Source organism: Ammospiza nelsoni, chromosome 1, assembly GCF_027579445.1.
Source record: "Ammospiza nelsoni isolate bAmmNel1 chromosome 1, bAmmNel1.pri, whole genome shotgun sequence".
Taxonomy (NCBI): Eukaryota; Metazoa; Chordata; class Aves; order Passeriformes; family Passerellidae; genus Ammospiza; species Ammospiza nelsoni.
In genome coordinates, this window is record NC_080633.1 from 130,033,776 (window position 1) to 130,052,673 (window position 18,898).

General features: G+C 45.6%; 1 protein-coding gene across 1 annotated transcript in view; it reads left to right on the forward strand.

Moving 5' to 3' along the window:
- The window catches only part of NCALD (neurocalcin delta), a 58,106-nt gene extending 40,678 nt beyond the window's left edge, over nt 1–17,428 (forward strand). The window contains exons 2-4 of the mRNA XM_059478687.1: nt 437–833; nt 7,034–7,139; nt 7,325–17,428. Of these exons, the coding sequence (XP_059334670.1) occupies nt 456–833; nt 7,034–7,139; nt 7,325–7,422 (582 nt within the window). The 5' untranslated portion in view covers nt 437–455 and the 3' untranslated portion in view covers nt 7,423–17,428. The remainder of the gene's footprint in view (nt 1–436; nt 834–7,033; nt 7,140–7,324) is intronic.
- The last annotated feature ends 1,470 nt before the right edge of the window (nt 17,429–18,898 follow it).

Consider the following 18,898-nt stretch of genomic DNA (forward strand, 5'->3'; position numbering starts at 1 on the left):
ACAAGACCAAGGGAACACAGACCTTAGTACCAGTCTGGCTTCCACCAGAGATACAAAAATTGTGTCTCATTAGGGCAGGTCCTTGGGATGACTGGGATGGAGGGTGTGCTGCAGCACACAGCTGCTGTTAGCTGTACCTTGCCACAGCCATTGCTTGCCTCAGGATTTCAAGGGCAAAATAGGATGGCAGTGAATTCTGTGTAATTACTGTTCTCCAGACTGTCAAAAGACAGTTTAATCAAGATGTAGATTACGTTTATTAATTTTTCCAGAGTATACCTGTAGTTCTGGACATTGTCCAAGGTTTTGGTTGATACCCAAGAGTGAACTATCATCAGAAAGCTCAATATACAGCATACTGTTCTTCTACAGCCTCCAAGCTAATCAGTATCAATAATTAATAATAAATTCATATGTGTTTGTTTTTGCTTTGCAGGTAATACTTTAACTCCAATATGGGAAAGCAAAACAGCAAACTACGCCCTGAAGTCATGCAGGATTTGCTAGAAAGTACAGACTTTACAGAACATGAAATCCAGGAGTGGTACAAAGGCTTCTTGAGAGACTGTCCAAGTGGACATTTATCTATGGAGGAGTTTAAAAAAATATATGGAAACTTTTTTCCTTACGGGGACGCTTCTAAGTTTGCAGAGCACGTATTCCGCACTTTCGACGCCAACGGAGACGGAACAATAGATTTCAGAGAATTCATCATAGCCCTGAGCGTCACGTCGAGAGGAAAACTGGAGCAAAAGCTGAAGTGGGCATTCAGCATGTACGACCTGGATGGGAATGGCTACATCAGCAAGGCAGAGATGCTGGAAATCGTGCAGGTATGTGCTGCTCCCTCCCTGAGAGCAGATTGTGAAGCAGTGTTACACTGAATGAAAAACTGACAGTGCTGGTTTACAGTCTTCTATAACTGCTTGGATATAAAATGCTATTTCATTTGGCAAAGATTGTGTGACAATTCTAACTACAGCTTAATATCCACTGCAAGTTCTTCCTGAGCAACAGGCTGCATGGATATTTCCTCCCTGGGAGCTCTGTTGGGCTCGAGCACAGTAACTAACCTACTAATAAATGTGATTCTCTAACCCTGTCAATTAATTATGATTAATTGCAGTTGAACCAAGTAGGTATACTGGAGCAACCAAGCAGTGTACTTGTAAGGAACGCAGGCTCCCTCCACAATAAGAAGCAAATCTACTTTGAAATCATGTTATTATGAAGAAGCAGCTCAGGTCACATACTATAAAGATGTTTTGTCTGCCTAATTCCAGTGAGGTCTGCTTTATTAGAATCATACTAGCTGTCTTCATTCTAAGTTGATAGTATAGATAAACCTTATCTGAGTAGATCATGATTCCATACACAGCTTCTTTGGTTGTGTTTGCTTGTGGTGTTAGTAAGAGTCCCACGTTGCTTTCTCCAACATGTTTTTGCCCTTGAGGCACATCAATCTACTGAAAGATTTCAAACATTTTTTATATGGCAGTGTATTTACACAGCTTGAATCTGTATAATGCAGCACTGTTAAAAAAAAAAGCGCCTGTTATCAAGATCCTTTCCTTTCCCTGGAAATTTTGAAGTGCTAACAATGTACTGTATTATTCAGACTTGTATTTGCACTGAAAACCAATGGAAGTAATGCACACAAATTACAGTCTGTGATGGCCAGCTGCATGTAGGGAGAGAGCCTAACGGGTTGTGCTCCTGTCTTTCTACCAGAGCCCTTCTCAAATCCTTCAAACAGTGGCCAATAGCAGCACTTGCACTGCTTCAGCAAGACAGGTCCAGAGCTCAGCTGCAAATCTAGAGTTTGTTGTCTTTCACTTGGTCTGTTTTGTGCTCCCATGTCTGAGTTGAGGAGCAGGACCTCCCTGTCTGCGCCGTGACAAACCCCATGGAATATTTGCATTGGAAGATCCTCTGGTCCTTACAAATCTTCCTCTGCCCCAGGCAGGGTAAACAGACTGTCAATTATTGTTTTTCTGGCTGTATTTCTCCTCATGAAAAAACAAAAAGATTCCCAAAAGAACTAACATAGTACATGGGAAACACAGGAACCAGAGCTGGGTGACCGCCCACTCCTCTGGAGGAGTAGACACCCCCGGGGCTCAGGACCCCTCACTGCTGTCCAGGAGCCCAGGAAGGCACTGTGCTCACAGGCAGCACAAACCCCTGGGCAAGGGAGCTACAAACAGGCAGAACTTGGCCACAGATTTGTCCATGTCAAATGAAATGAAAATATCGGTGGCTGGATTTTCTGTAGTGAGCCAAACAAGGACCAGCAAAGCTGGAAGCTTTTGCCAGATCTGCTTGCCAGCAAGTCTAGAGGCTGAAATGCTCTGCCTCCTCTTCGTATTTATGTCAGTACCAAATCACAGCATTGTCCTTTACAGCCATAGTGCCATCACCAAACAGAATTGCAGCTTTGGGGTCAGTGTAGGGCAGCATTCTGTCAATGTGTGCACCCAGTGCCAAGCAGCACTTGGGCTGGGCACAGCCCCCAGCCTGGCACTCCAGCAGTCCCTCTGCCCTTCTTGGGATGTTTGGCTCTCTCTCCCTTCAGACTGAATGTGAAACTCAACTGCACGATGCTCATAATCTCACCTCATTTTGAGGGACGCAACTTTGGGGACCACACGAAAAGCAATTATGGAAATGAACAGCCTGAAAAGCGGCTATTTCTGTGCCATGGACTATCAGCAATTTTTAAACCACAAACCCTTTCTGTGATGGAGCAATAAGGCAGTGTGCCTGTAGATCTCACCCTGTTCTCTTCTTTTTTTGTTTTTTCTGAATGCATTGGTCTCCCTGTATTGCACTGGTCACCAGGAGTTCCTCCCAGTGGGATGGGATTTGTTGTGTAGTCTCTGGAAGCATGTTCAGCTGATATCTGAAACTGAAGTAGATGAGCATATTTTCTAGCTTTGTTGAGAAGTTCCTTTGATGTAGAATGATTAGATACAAAAAGCCAACAAACAACTATCACTTTAATTTATGAAAGATTATTATTTTTTCATATGGAATGACAAGATTCTGTATCAAATGGCTTCCTGGGGGCCTTCAGCCATCACAGTTTTTCTGAGAGTGAAAATCAGAACTCTGACATATCTCTATGTCTCAAAGGAACCCATTGCAAGTCCCTTATCTAGCATACATTTTCAAATTGATAGAATGGGATTATGTTTTCATTGGGATTTTTCCTGAGAATACATCAAAATGAATGCTGAAAGAAACACCTTTAGTCTAAAAGTCTTAATTTAACAGAAAAATACTGTCCCTGTTACTGTGGGATTACTGTATTTTAAATAGCATAGGGGCAAGGCAGTTTCCTTCTTTTTCAGTCTGCTTTTTCTGTGCTTTGAAATCCCTCTCTCTGCAGTGATTTTCACTGTTGTGCTGATGCTTCCTTGCATTATCTTTCCATTGTTCTGGCCTAATCTGACAGCCCTGCAGACATTGCACTCCTGCACTGCATTAAGGAGGTTGAGGTAGCAGTGGCAGCAGCAGCCCTGGCACAGCAGAGCTGCTGGTTAGGATGTCCCACAGGAGCCCCTGTGACTGGCCAGCTGCCAAGGAGAGGAAGGTGAGTGGTCCATGACAGCTTTCTCAGGCCTGTTTTCCTTGCTAGATGGCAAAGCACCTGCATTCCTTTAAGCTCTGTACCCCATCATGCCCTCAGCCAGCCCAGGGCACTCCCCATGCCTGTCCATGAGCATCCCCAGGCCAGGCTCCAAAAATCCCTGCTTAGAGATCCACATGGAGCCAACTGCACAGTTTGGAAGATGAAGGACTTTAGTGGTGTGCTGACAGTTGTAGAGCCTCAAAAAAGAAGGTCCACAGGACACTGCTACACTCACCAGGCACAGCACATCTGCAGACTGCTGTGGGAAGAGGCTTCATAGCCTGCCCACTTGACAGACCTTGTCACAGCTTCTCTCAGATTCATGTCTCAAGCTTTTCATGTCTCCCATATGTTTACCTATAATCTAAATAGCCCAGTCCACTCAAAAATAGCTGCAAACCAGTTACAAGATTTGTTCCCCTTGCTGAAGCAGGACATATTTGGCTAGTCTCTTAAAATAAGAGTTCAAATGGGAGATGGAAACCTTGCTCTAAGGATACATTTTTTCACTATATGGACTCAAAAGGCATTTTAAGAATACTGAGCAGAGACAAGAATAACACTTTCAGTTTAATAAAAACAGGGCACACACGTTTCACGTGCTGGGATAGCTTATTTGCAAGCCAGGAAGAAACAAAATCTGGTATGGGAAGGAGCAGAAGCAGAAGCTCTGTAAAGGCAGTGTCAAAAATCTCGATGACATTGAGAGGAAAACAATTTTTTTCAGACAAGTCATTCACTTCATGAGACTTCTGGCCATTAGAATTTATTTCAAAAGAGTAAAAAGGATCAACTGAAAATGTGTGCTTTCATTGCTGCTGCCATCACCAAAATGAGCTTTTTGCCAGTTTGCCAAGTGTACCAGGAAAATGCAGCTCACCAAAGCTTCTGGCCCAAGTGCAGCAGTGGCAGCCAGCAACAAGGAGCAAAACCTGTGTGAATGGGCAAAGGGATGAGACTGCCCTGAAATCACCCACTGCTGTTCATCCACATGGAGCTGGAAAATCAAGGGAGATCAGTAGGGCAGCAGATGAAGCAGGAGCCTGTGCTTGCTCAGGTGACATGTCCAGGGCTCTGGAGGCACAATTCCTGGTGGCATTCAGGGTGCCAGGGAGCTGTAAGGAGCACTCCTGACAGAAGTTCACTTACTGAAGCTGCCCTGACTCAGGAGAGTGCTGGCAGGCATCAGCTTCCAGTGCAGAATGCCACTGGTGGTTTTCAGCCCAGGTTCTGGGAGGCCAAGAGTTGCACTCCATGTGGAGTGGAGCCCCTGCAGCCTCTCAGGGCCAGGTCCTAGGCCATGGTTAGCACAGCCCAGCTCTATGTAATTATTGCATGAAACCAAATTCCCTTCAGAGCTTGCTCTTTCAAACATACAATAAAGAGTTTTGTGTAGCTGCACTGAATTAATATGGGGCAAGTCTCAAGGTTCTTAATCAGCTTTAGCTGGCTTTTACTTTGGGAAAACTTCCCAATGAACTTCTGAGTAAGGACATAAGAATTTGTCCAGAGTAACCATTTTCAGCATGAAAAGAACGCTCACTATGTTATTCCCATCTGGCTTTCCTAGAATATCTCATCTCTTATTCCCTTCACACGCCTCTGTGAAAAGGACCCTGTAGGATGAAGTCATCCTGAAGTGCTTTTTTTGTCCTAAAAATCTGCATATTCTTACTATGGTTACTTTGATCAGGGTAAACATGCCCTCACTCCCAGTCTGGGGCATTCCTCCCACACTTTCAATGCAGATTCTCTGCTTTGCTGTCCTCTCACCCAGAGAGAGGGAGTGACCCCTCCACCTCTCTTCCTACCCCAGACAAAAGCCAGACAGCTTCAAATGCTTAAACACTGGCAGATTTATAAGCCTCATCTCTGCTCTGACCCTTGCAAGCCTTGCATGCTGATGAGGATGAGCAAGGTCTAAATTCTTACTGTCCACCCTCTCCATTTCTTCCTTCCCTATTGCCTCCTTCTCCCGGTTCCCTCATCCCTGTTTACATGCTTGCATGTTCATCCTTTCTTCTGTGCTCCTGGTATGAGTGTCATGGTGGTGTGGACAGCATCCCCGCCTCTCCTGAGGCTCTGCCCAGTACTCTGGAACACTAATTCTCCTGGGAGATGTCAAGGGTGAGCTGTTGGCAGAGGAGAAGCCAGCAGGATGGCCAAGGAAGGGACTGCTCCCCAGTCTGAGCGTAAAATGTTTGTGCTGCTTGGTGGCATCCTCCATCTGTGCTGTTGCATTCCTGGAGCCAGTCCTTGGGGATCCTGAGCCAGATGATCTGAGCTGCTAGACAGACTGACTTCATGAAGGGAAAGAGGGGAGAGGGGTAACCCAATGAGAAATCTTGGCTTGCACAAAGGACCCCCCTCCCAAAGCAGGAGGAAAGGAAGAACAAATCACTAAAGCAGCCAGGTGACAGCCAGTGAGTTGCAGTGGGCAGCACAAGGGGCCAGTTGGACCAGGGCAATGCTGTGTTGGGCTGGGATGTGCTGCCCCTCCACATGGCCACCACCCTGCAGCCCTCTGAGTGCTGCTGCTCCGAGGTGTGGCACTGCAGAGACACCACACAAAGCCCTGGTGTTTCTGGTGCTGCATGCTTATGTTTGCCAGCAAGGTCTGGATAACCAGTGCAGAGACAGATCCTCATCCTTGTTTTAAAATTAACCTTACCCCTCTTTCAGGGGCAGCTGGTACCAAAGGTGGCTAATGCATTTGTCTGTGCAGAGAATAGCTGTGGATGGTAGTGGTGCTCTGTAGGACCAGAACATCTGGTCTCTGTGGAGAAAATTGTGGAAGGGATTTTGAGCTGTGCACGCACATCAACCCCCAGTGAAAAGGCCACCTCCCTGATGGTCCAGTCTTTGTTATCTGTGAGATGCTGCAAATACAAGGAGTCACTGCTCTCCCCATAGACAGGATGCTCACAGGGAGGGAGAGAATGGAGATGGGGGAGAAGCAAAGGCAGGGTGGGGAGACAGGTGTGGTGAGGATGAAGCTGTGTGCCCAAAGCATAGAGATTCATCACAGCATGGGACAAGACCTTGGTGGTCTGGCTGTTCCTCCAGGCTCTGGAGCTGCCATTGCCCAACATGCTGTACAGGTGATAAATTTGTCCAAAGGCTGTTTTAATAAGGAAAGATGTCCACACCCTAGTGAAAACCCGCATGGTGTTTGCCCATGACTAAATAAAGAAACACAGTATTCCACAAACAAGTGTGCCACTGAAGAGGGAAGCTGCACCTACTGTTGCCACCCAACACCCTCCAGCATCAAAGAGCAGGTCTTGCTGGTGCTCCGAGGACATTTCTGCCTGGTTCTGTCACGAGACGATCATTGTACCCTTGCATCAAGATGATAATGTGCTTCTCACCAGCTTTTTGCTACTGTCTATTACACAGGCAATCTACAAGATGGTTTCTTCCGTGATGAAGATGCCAGAAGATGAGTCAACCCCGGAGAAGAGGACCGAGAAGATCTTCCGGCAGATGGACACCAACCGTGACGGTAGGCGCCCCCAGGGGCACAGCCTGCAGGGCCAGCAGGGGCGGGCAGGCAGCTCTGCACCCGCCAGGGCTGCTCTCCCAGGGATTTCCCTGGCTTCCCCAGCTCCCTTCCATCGTGCCTGCCCAGAGGCTTGCCAGGTGTGCTGCAGCCCCCAGGTGCTCCAAGTTAGCGTGTTTCTTTTCCAGGCAAGCTGTCTCTGGAAGAGTTCATCCGCGGCGCCAAGAGTGACCCGTCCATAGTCCGACTCCTGCAGTGCGATCCCAGCAGTGCCGGGCAGTTCTGAACCCGTACTTTGGATGAATTATCTATCTGCTTTTTTTTTTATTTCCTTGCCAAACAACATTCATGGTAGTGTTGCCTCTGTATGGCCAATTATGCCTTCATTTGTGGCATCTTATAGCTTATTTTGTTGTGGATTAATTATAAGAATGCTGAATTGCTCTTAACAATTTGTCCAGAGCATGGGCAGTACTGTTCTAAACAGATATTGTGGTGTTATCATTGTTTTTAAAATTTCTTTTTTTTGTTTGTTTGTTTGTTAGTTTGTATGTGTTTTGGAAAGTAACATGTTGAGGAGGAGTAAACCAACAACAAACCCCTTGGCAGCAAGACACACTGACAGATTTTAGATTGCTGCTTTAGTTGTTAAGTATTCACCTGCAGGACCTGAAAGTGTAGTAAGGCTGAACCAAAGGGGTTGTTATGGGTGGGGTAGGATTCACCTGGAACCTCCTCTCCTGTCCAGGAGGCACCAGTTAAGATCAAAGACAGGACTGGGAAGAAGTATGAAAGTGCAAAATACGTGTGGGGTGTATCATCCACTCCTCTGCCTCATTGTTTCAATGCTGTGAACACTTTCCAGGTTGTGAAGAAGGGACAAAATGAAGGTTGACTTTTTTTACTAGGTTTACAGTGGTTGAAGTCGTATGGCTTTATCTGAAAATTCAGCAATTTGCAATCCTGATCTCCAAATCCACAGCTGACAATACCTCTTGCCGTTTGGGATCAGCAAAAGCAGACACAGATATGAAAAGCTGGGTCTTGACAATGAATTTAAGCGAGATACATGTTGAATGTGAAATTTTCAGGTTAGTAATAAAGCAGTTGCTACTAGGGAGAGTGGGCATTCATGTGAGGAACTCACAGACACCTGCAAGCAGCTCCAGCTAAGGCACATCTGCTGTTCTCAATGCTCTTGCATAGCAGGAAGTTTTGGGGGTGTTTTTGTCTCTCTCCATGTAGCTAACAGAGTTTCTGGGCCTGCTCTTAGGGGAAGGCTGTCATCAAAACTTGTTTTAAACATAAAATTGTAGCATTTATATTTCATTTATTTTAGTAAAGTTCAAAAAAATCTGTACTGAAATGAGGAAATGGTACGCTTTATGATATATTTATATATATAAAAATTAAAACAAAAAAAGAACAGCTCTTGAGAGAAATGTTGAATGTTTATCTTTCCGCCTAGGTGCAGGAGTATCTGAAATTTGCTGCTGCAGAATTTTATCCTTTGGTCAAAGTTGCTGTATGCAAAGCTAGTATACACATGTGGGATTTCTTAGGGACTTCACAAGTGCTGTTGCAAGAGAAAAGCTGGAAAAGCTTTAGCAACAGGAGGCATTATGCTGACTAAATTGGCATTAATCAGTCATTAGCTGAAGTCTGCTTTGTGATCCTGCTGGAGAGCTACCCATGCAGGCAGGCACGGTGTTGGGAATGCATGAGCTCGTTAGAGTAACCTTTGTCTGACAGGCAAAGCTGGCATTTTGTCAAGTGACCTTGTAAATGCTAATCCCCAGTAGCCTTAATTTAAAATAAACCAAGTAAAAGAAGTCTGCTTTGCAGATGATGATTAGCTGAGTACTAATTAGAAGTCACGAATAAGTATTTGAGCATAAGTAATCTTCTGTGGAACACTAGCTAGCATGTACAATAACTGACAGAAGCAATCCTATACTTAATTTTCCCATACCATTTGCTTTGCTGGGTGTTAAGGGCAAAGCATTTTAAGAGAAAATAAAAGTAAATTGAAAATAACATTGTCAATCAATTGTACTAAAATTTTTGAGTGGCTAATGACACTCAATAAATGTCTTCAAGCACACATTTTTGTCTCAAACAATCACAAAAATCCAGTTGATGATATATTTCCATTACATTCATCAAAATGCTGAGCTAAGCCAAGCTGAGTGTGGGAAAATAAGAAAGCAAAGGGGGCCCAGCCACAGACACAAACAGATTTTAATACCCAGCACTTTCAGGTGTTATGAGCAACACTGGCAAGTTTTGCACCAGTTTTTCTGGCTGATGAAAATATTTTCTATCTCCTTCTCCCAAATCTTGATTAGACACCATGTGCACAAATCCCCTTCGAAGGACAGTCTGTGTCTACCTTCTTCAAGGTAATTTTCTGCTTTACCTGGACACGTTCTGGCCCTCTCTTCATGTCCATCACCTCTTGGATTTTGAAAGTCATGTACTTGAGGGTTGTTTTTCAGCAGAAGATGCCTGGCCAGACTCTGGGGATTGCAAAGGATTGCACACCCTCTGCCAGATGGGAATGACCGTGCTGCCACCCCAGCCTCTCTGGGGGTGCTCCATCACCACCCCTGCGTGGGCAGGACAAGGTGACACCACAGGATCCCTGCTGAATTTCCAACCTCCTGGCTCAGGGCAGGCACCCACATCCAAAGCAGCCCAGACCTGTGGGAGCTGGCATTTACTGGAGCTCGGATACCTTTACGGTTCCATCTTCTTCTTAGTGCTGTGAAAGCAGCTGCATGTGACTGAAGCTTTTAAAATGTTGCCTTTTCTTTAAGTGACTGCATTCCACCTGTTTTTCATTTTACAAGGCACTTCTGGCCCAGAACCTAATCTCTCAGTTTGTTTTTGCTCGGTAGTTTTGGGGTGTTGGGGCCAGGCTCGCCTCCTGTGCTACTCCTGTACAACACAGGTCTGAAAGCACAGCCTGTGCTGTGACCCCAGCAGAGATGTAATGCTCCCACAGCTCACAACATTTGGAATAATAAGAATTAGCTTACAGCTGCAGAGGACATAGCTGCAGATAAGGCTATTGTAGAAACATTTACAGAGTGAGCTAGGGTTATTCTTTTACCTGACTGCCACTGATGATTGGTATTATTTTAAATTATTAACTATCCCCTTTCTTTCTCTGCCTCTGCATCTACTTAAAGAGTGATTTGTAGCTGAAATTGTGATAGGTACATTTGCAGACCTCAAATCAGCAGGACAGCAGTGGTGTGCTGTGCCTCAGACTGAATTTTTCTGCTTTGCTGTCATTTGCATTTGTAATCATTATTGCCTTCGTAAAGCTTTTGAAGTCAAAGTGAATAGCACAGTAAGTCAGACTTTTGAGTGATTCATTAGCAATATCTCCACACAGGAAGGATGGCAGACAGCGCATGCTATTTTGTATGACTTCTCAATTTTGTATATGCATTCTCTAGTTTTTCTCACATATGCACAAGGCATTCTTCACTATGTATTGTCCAAAGGGATTAATGAGCATATGTCACATGTAGACTGAACTCATGGAAAATGCCAGTCTCATTTAGCTGACATTCCCAGCCAGCTTGTCAAACTCTGGGCCAGAAGATGAGGAGTGAGGACTATGACTTGTGAGTTTTGCAATACTCTCCTTGTTTTAGGGTGCTTTGGGAGGGGAAAAGGGAACACAACCCTTTTAAAATCAACACACATGTTCTTGTGAGCGCTTAGAGTTTGAGAGGGACTGAAGAAATATTTATGTTTCAACATTATTTGAAGCCCTGTCAGTTCACAATTCAATGATATTTCTGAGGTACCCAGAGCTATACTGTTCCCTTGCAGTTCTTAGGAGCTTGTAGGATTTCTATCTTCTTCCTGAGGCATTCTTTTTTGTTCTGTGTTATAAGTCATGACCTCCACGTTTTTTGCTGCTTAAAACAGTAAGCCAGAAGTATGTAAACTTTGTAGCTGGAGGAGGTCTGTGTGCAGAAATATTGCACACCAGCACAGGAAGCAGTCACACATGCCCAAGGTGCTGTGGTTTGAGCACTGCCCCTGGAGGATGAGCCCAGGGCTTCTCTCTTTGCTGGTGGCAAAAGTGCAATAATGCTGCTTAGCTTGATTTTCTTTCACTGCAGGTCAGGTTAAGTCACATTACCTTGCATTGCTGTGAGCAGAACCTTGTCTCAGCTGACTCATGGAAACTTGGTGAACTCTGGTATCTTGGTGCTGAGCCCTAATCTGCAGACTAAGCTAAGATGAGAAGATGGCCTTGGCCACACGTCTCAGTACATGTGAACCAGAGAACACGGTGACAACTGGCAGGTCCCTGGGGACATGTGGCAGTGAGGAGGGAATCTCCTGCCCCAGAACAATGCCCTGAGCTCAGCTGCCTCCTCCTTTTAAAACTCTCCCTTTTTTCACCACCACTGGTGTAAGATGCAACATGATAGCAATATAGGAGGTGAGGATGGAGGAAGCATCCTTCAGGAGTTTCCTTTCGCAGTTTAGCCTACAAGTGCCAAGTGAGACAGTCAGACTGGTCTGATTGTTGGCTGGACAAGTCTTCCTGAGCACCCAGTACACCAGCACCTCCTTTCATCTCCCCCACGGTGCTCCCTCGGTTACCAGGCATGGCAGCCAGATGTCAGGTGCCTGGTGCAAGACTGGTGGAGAAGAATATTTCACCTGCCCTCTGCAGAAGTACTTGGATGCATTCTTTGCTCTGTGTCTCACTAAGCGGGATGTCATGTAGGAGTCGGAAAGTGGGGAAAATTGGTTTTCTTGGCATCACAGGCAGAACCTGCACTTGGAAATGCAGAGAAACTTGTCAAGTGCCAGAGGGCTGAGCAGTGCTCCGAGCTGCATGCAGAGTTTCCCACTGATTGTGCAGGAGGCAGATAAGATAAACAGCAGTGATACGTCAGGCATGTGGTGCGATGGGTTTCGAGATGGGGCTTGACTAGAAATGGCACCTTCTATGTGAGCAGCTCTGTCTGCTGCATATTCTGTCAGAGGTGCTGGCAAAATACTCCAAAATTAAGGAGCAGAGCTGTTCACCATACCCTGGCAGGTATTGAACAAACAGCTCCCAGGATGAGCATAAGGTTTTCCCTAAGTGCAGCTGAGGACAAACCATTGCCTATGGGAGTTCATTCCTGGTCATAGTGGAAGACAGAAGAAGGGAAATCTCCATTGATTCTCAAAGACCAGATGTCATTTTGCAGGCTAGGGATGGTGGAATGAACATCTGTGTTTTAAATACATAGAAAAGACAGCAGGGACTGTAAACTGGCATGGAAATCAGTGACATTAGAAACCAGAACCATTGCTGAGGGACTGCAAAAGCCAATAGGTGTCTCTGGCTTTCAGAGCAGTAGAGCCATCAGTTGGATGCACAGTCAATCTCCTTACCCCTTGCAGAAAATATGTCTGCATTCTATGGGAATCTAAACAGTATCCCTATTCCATCATGGCTTTTGCTACTGTTGTTTCCAAATTATCCATACTAAGAAGTTGTTTCCAGGGTGAGGATTTTCAAAGGATAAGGTATAAAGCTTTCCAGCTGTACTGTCCATATCTTAACAAGCTGGAAAGGCCAGATGCAAGGAGCTTCTCATTGTTTCCTACAGATCGTGTTATTTCAATGTGCAGCTGGGATTAAGCTATCACCTGTAAAATTCTGTCTAATAAGAAAAACAAAGAGCTTGAGTTGTAGTGAACAAAAGACTAGAGAAATGAAAAACTATGAGGACATCCCTGTCTGTAGCCCAGGGTCTGAATTTGCACAGTGAAACCCTCTTAGCAGTAGCCAGCACAGAAAAGCTCCTCTACTCCAGCCCAGTCAATGGTACCTCCTGGGCTGCTTCAGCCCTGTGTGGGGAGGCTGGGGACTCTGGGTCCTGCCACAGACATGGCCATCTGACATTATCAGGCAGGCTAAGGGCTCCCTTGTCCTGGAGGCACACACCAGCCACCCACCCACCCTGTGCACAGTATTCACTCACTGTGCACCTGAGATGTTTCAGATCTTCCCCTCTTGCCCTGACCTTATACCAAAGATATTCTCACCTTCCCAGGGCATGTGCTCAGGGTGTCCAGCTCTCCAAGTCTCTGCAGCCACCTCCCAGTTGCCATTCCCAGCCTCTGTGTGAACAAATAACAAACACCAGCCCTTGACATGTGGAGGAGCCAAGCTTAATGCACTTAAATGGAGCAGCTTCTGATTTGGTTTCCCATCTTTAGCCCACCTGTGAGTACCACACTATTTATCTCTTATCATTAAGTAATGGCAGTATTAAACATTTTAAGGGCACACTGAACCTCTGAAACAGCTTGGTTTTCATGGTAGTGTATGTGTTTGTTGAGGCACTGCAGACTGAGCGTGCCTGGGCTGCTCTCCCCTGCCCTGTTTGCTCCACAGAGAGCTGGTTTCTTCCAGCAGCAGCTCCTCCCCAAGCTTCCCCAGGCAGTGGGCAGGTGCCCCAGGCCTGCAGGAGCACCCAGGTGCTGTGGACCAAGAGACAATTTTGGCAAAGTTATATCAGACAGAAACTCTTCCTGCATCTGTCAAAAACGAGTGTTGGGAGTGTGGCCTCTGGTTTTCTCCTGCCTGGGGACAGGGGTTCCAGCAGTGCTCAGGGCTGGCCTCATGTTCCCCACCAAATGGGATGGCAGGATGATGGTGATCAGTAAACCCCCCTGAGAAAATCCTCTTCGATTCTAAACTTCATTTGTGCTGCTCATTGGCTGCACTCAGAGGGAACATTAATTAAGGGTCCAGTGTGGTAGTTTGGGGGAGAACTTGCAGTTCCTTGCCACCAGCGCCTTTTTATTTCCTGTCATTATTCCCATTTCCAAGGCAACCAAATAGTTTTTATTAGTATCCGAAGAAAAAGAAAAATCACATCCAGGGTTTCAATCCAATAAGGATCTAAGGAAGGTTACTAAAGACATCATGCTCAATGTTAGTATACAAACTACTGTTTCTTTAGTATTTTGTGTTTAATTTTCTTATTCATGTGGCAGACATGTTTGTGATTTATTTCATTATTTTGGATCCTCTTAGATTTAGCCCTGCTGGTCCTTCAGCTCTTATGCAGAAGTCCCAAAGACCCCGGGAGCAGAACTGACTGAGCAATTACCAGTGAGTTGGGCACATGGTGCCTGGTAAAAATGAAGAGCTTAATTATCTTAGGGATTTTATTTGTGTGCACACTTGCTTCAAGGAGACAAATTGAGCTGCATTGCAATATGTTTATCTCTTCCGCTTGCTCACTTCAATTCCAAGCAGTCTTGTAGTTAATATTTGTGTATTCAGCATTATTTTTCTCTTGAACCTGAAGTGACCAATATTGTCTTCCTCTGACAGGAGTACTTAATACCTTCTGATTTTAAATATTGCTGAGTGATGTGATGGATGCAAAAGTAGTTACACATTTGTGTGCTGGCTTTGGCTGTGATATAGCTAATTTTCCTCACAGTAGCTAGAATGAGGGTCAGTTTTGGATTTGTGCTGGAAACAGTGTTGATAACAGAGGGATGTTATCATTATTGCTGAGCAGTGCTCACATGGTGTCAAGGACTTTCCAGCTTCCCACCCCATCAGCAAGGGAGCTCGGGGTGCACAAGGGAGATGGGATGGGACACAGCCAGGGCAGCTGACCCCAGCTGACCCCAGGGATACCCCAGACCATGGTGTCATGCTCAGCATGTAAAGAGGTAGGGGAAAGAAGGAGGAAGAGGGTGACAAGTTCAGAGTGATGTCATTTGTCTTCCCAAGTCACACTACCTGTGATGGAGCCCTGTTTTTCTGGGGATGGCTGAACACCTGGCTGCCCCTGAGAACTGGTCAATGAATGCCTTGCTTTGCTTGTGCATGGGGCTTTTGTGTTCCCTATTAAACTGTCTTTATCTCAACCCATGGGTTTCTCACTTTTGCCCTTCCAATTCTCTTTCACATCCCACTAGAAGGGAGTGAATGAGTGGCTTTGTGGGACTTAGTTGCTGGTTGGGATTAAATCACAACAATTTGTTTAAATTGGGGCAGGTACTTTTGATGCTGCAGAATCTAATAAATTGAGATAAAACATGACCAAGAGCTGAATGGATCAAAGTGCCCAGTTCCTATTTAGGTCCATGACCATTCCACAGGGAGAGCTTTCCCTGTTCCCTCAGGCTGTTGCCTCATTGCAGCACAGAACAGACACAACAAATCGAACTTGTAATGATCTGCTATGAGCAGACTCACTGCAGCAGCATGGAGTTCAGTATATCCTGTGTCTTGGCAAAATTAGATACCTCTCTAGATCTAGATGAATGCTTTGTAAGCAAACCTACATATCCTAAGGAAGACTTTTACTATTCAGAAAGGAGAGAGACAACTATGAATTAAATTAATTTGGTCCACATATTTTTCTTACAGCTGTCTAGTATTGCAAGTGTCCTGTGTGTTGTTGCCTCTAGCTGTTGTGATGTGTTAATTTCCCCCCCCTGGTTCTGTTGTAAGCTCATCTGGTGGTATCCTGGGTCTCCAGCTGGTTCTCTGCCAGGCAAAACCCATGGGAAGGACACGTGGAGGCGAGTGGCTTCCAGGCACACCAGGGGCAGCTTTTGGGGACGTGGTGCTGTGCTGCTCCATGCTTTGGGAGTCTGTACCTACAGAGCAACGTGTCAAACCTGCCTGATAAAAGGAAAGTAGATGATCAGGCCACCAAAGAAGACGGAGAATTTAGCGGAGGGTTGTGTATGTTTTGTGCCCCCCAGCACGTGCACGGTTCCCCCAGCTATTAACTTCCAGTTAGGACCTTTCCTGAGCCCTTAGTGTTAGAATAAAGTTTTCTTCTGCTGATAATGTATTTGTATTATGCAACGTACTCAAAAAACAGAAAATTATCTCTCTATGACTGTCCTCTCCTCTCGAGAAGCTCTTCTCCTCTGTACATATGATATGCAGAATGTATGGGAGTCTTACCAGCGTTGGGTTTGCATTTTTAAGACTGTACTAATTAATGTGTGATACTATTGTGTTTTTGTAGTGGCATCTTTGATGTAAGATGTAAAAACTATTTAAATTTTTTGTTATTGTTCAGCTTTTAGAGATAGCACCAAGGACTGCATGTTCACTAGAATCAGCCCTTTCCAGGGGCTGCCATAGCTGCACGCAGGCACCGGTGTTTCACCCGGCATGTAGCACCTGCATTCCTCTCTTAATAGGGGTCAGTTTGGAGTGGAGATTAATTCTTCCTGAAAAGTCTAGTTTTGTCTTTCCCTCTCTCAGTTCAAGCTGTGTGATTCCCTCCCACGCTGTGTGCCAGCCCTGGCCCCAGAGGAGACCTGGGAGGAATGTCCCCTGTCCCGGGCACCCCGCTGGCATCGGGCTCCCTCACCCCGTGGCTCAGCCAATGCATTCTCCTAGGAACGTGGTTTTCCTTGGAACTGCTGGCTGTGCCAGCACAACAACAGTGGGCTCACATTGCAAGACAATTTGTGCAAGTGACTTTAAAATGAATTAACTAAAATTGAGGGGAATGAAGGAAAAGAAGAGCCTGAGCAGCATTTTTAGGGTCAGAATCTTATTGGGGTGCTTAATATAAGAAGAACTTGGGGCCAGTGCCTAAAAGGTAGGACCATTTGAATGGCTTAGGTCTACATTTCTTGTCAGGTTTGGAGAATGAAGTGGGGCTCAGATCCAGTCTTTCAGGCAGGGTTGACTTACTGGATAGACTGAGTCTGAGATGCTTCTCCAGATTGTGTTGTGGGCCAAAAGACAAGACATGCTGCAGCTTAGGAGTTATTTTTCTTTCAGGTTATTTTTTTTTTTCCTTTTTAATGGAGAAAGCAGTTCAAACTGCACCTGGCAAAATGACTGACTTCAAAAGCATGTTTTTCCTTGTTATATAGACACTCACAAAACAGCATTGTGTGGCTAAAAAGGCACATTTGTGACAGTTTCTTTCTGAGTGCCAAAATATATAAGCAGTATTGTTTGAAGGGAAATAAAAATTTTTTTACTGTATTGTTATTACTGTTGAACAAATATATTGTTTTTAAATGTTAGATTTTGAAGACTTTTGTATTGTAAATTGTTTTGTGACACGGTGCTTTTTCATACTGGAATTACTGATTGCACCTAAATATTAATTATTGCTTTCTTATATAAATATGTGACCTTGAACAATCTTGATGAAAACCAATGTGTGGTGGATACCAACAGTTCAAAAAAAATTCACCTACTGAAATCCCCTAAATGTTCTTTCCTACTAATAAACATTCTGCTGCAGCTAGTGATGATGTGCCGTGTGCTTTACTCCCTTCATGGTGGAATCCTAAAGCCTCACGTAGCTCCTTGGTCTGGGGAAAAAAACCCAGAGAAGCCTTTGCCTGCTGCCTTCACTGCCCTCCTGTCCTGCTCACTGCTGTGGGCACAGAGTCAGAGCTGTGCAAGTCAGTCTGGAGGGCTCAGCCAGGGCTGGAGCTGGGCACGGGCACTGGGCTGGCACACTGCAGCCGGCTGGGTGCTCCACTGCTAACACAGATTTTGTTCCAGCAGCTAAAGCCAGCAGCTGGGCAAGGAGTAGGACATCATGGAGTGGGTTATAAAAGCAAAGGAAGGACAGCACAAAGTTGAGAGCTCTGGTACTCTGAAGCTGGAAAGAGCAGTTTAGCTGACTGACAGCAACTTTCCCTGTGATAGATAAATCTCTCTCCAGGTTTAGAGGAGTTTTTTATCCCCTAATGATAAGGGGATAAAATGATAAGCATCAAGGGAGCAGGATGTGCCAAGGGACCATGGGCATGTAGCTGTGGTTAGTTGCTCTGAGATGTGGCTGGTGAGGCAGCAGCAGAGCTTGTCACAGCAGGGACTCCTGCCAGCCTCAGACAAGCTCTGGAGGGGGCTGGCTGATGCTTCTGTGCATGCTCCTTAAGCTCCCCAAATTTTCAACTCAGTTAAATTTGGAGCTGGGATTAGCTGAGTCCAAAAAGTAGTTTAAAGCCTACCGGAAAGTAACAGAAACCAGTGCCTACTTCCTCTTCAGATTAAACAAAAATGCCTATTTGTGGAACTGCACATTAATCTGAGCTTGAGACAGGCTGAAGACTGAATGAAGCATCATTTGCAGTATTCAGGTATCTCCTGTGCTCAGTGCAAATTTTATTACACAAGTTTCCAGTGTGCCAGGCTCCCTGTGATGTACATTCCCCCCACCCTCCCTTTAGAGCCACAATACGATTTAGCATAAAAAGACTGGGTATAAGGAGTTGTTTATTTGTACAGGGGGGCTAAAATCCTCCACTTACCACCCTTGCTGTCCCTCCTCTCACTGTGCAAAGGCATCTGCCCCAGGCGCTGGAGCAGTTGCACTCCCACAATCCTGGAATGGAGCTCCCACCTCAGGGAGGAGGGAACTGTGATCCTGCAGCTCATGGCTCCATCTGGGAAGTGGCGTGCTCCAGAATCCATCAGTGTTTTCTGGCGTGCTCCAGAATCTGTCACTGTTTTCTGCAGCACAAATTGAGCCAAGAGACTGAGAAGGTGCCGAAAGGGACAGCTTTGCTGCTCCAGTGAGTCCCCAGAAGTTTCAGTCAGGAGCTAGAGGTGGAGAGTTTTGCTTCCTGCTCCTAAAGAGGGGTCAGTCCTTCTCAATGACCTTTAATCAAGGTGACCTGAGTCACCTTGCTGGAGCCTGGCTCAGCCATGCCAGGCACAGCCCAAGCCCTGAGCACACAGTGGGTGCAGGGACTCCCATCAGCCC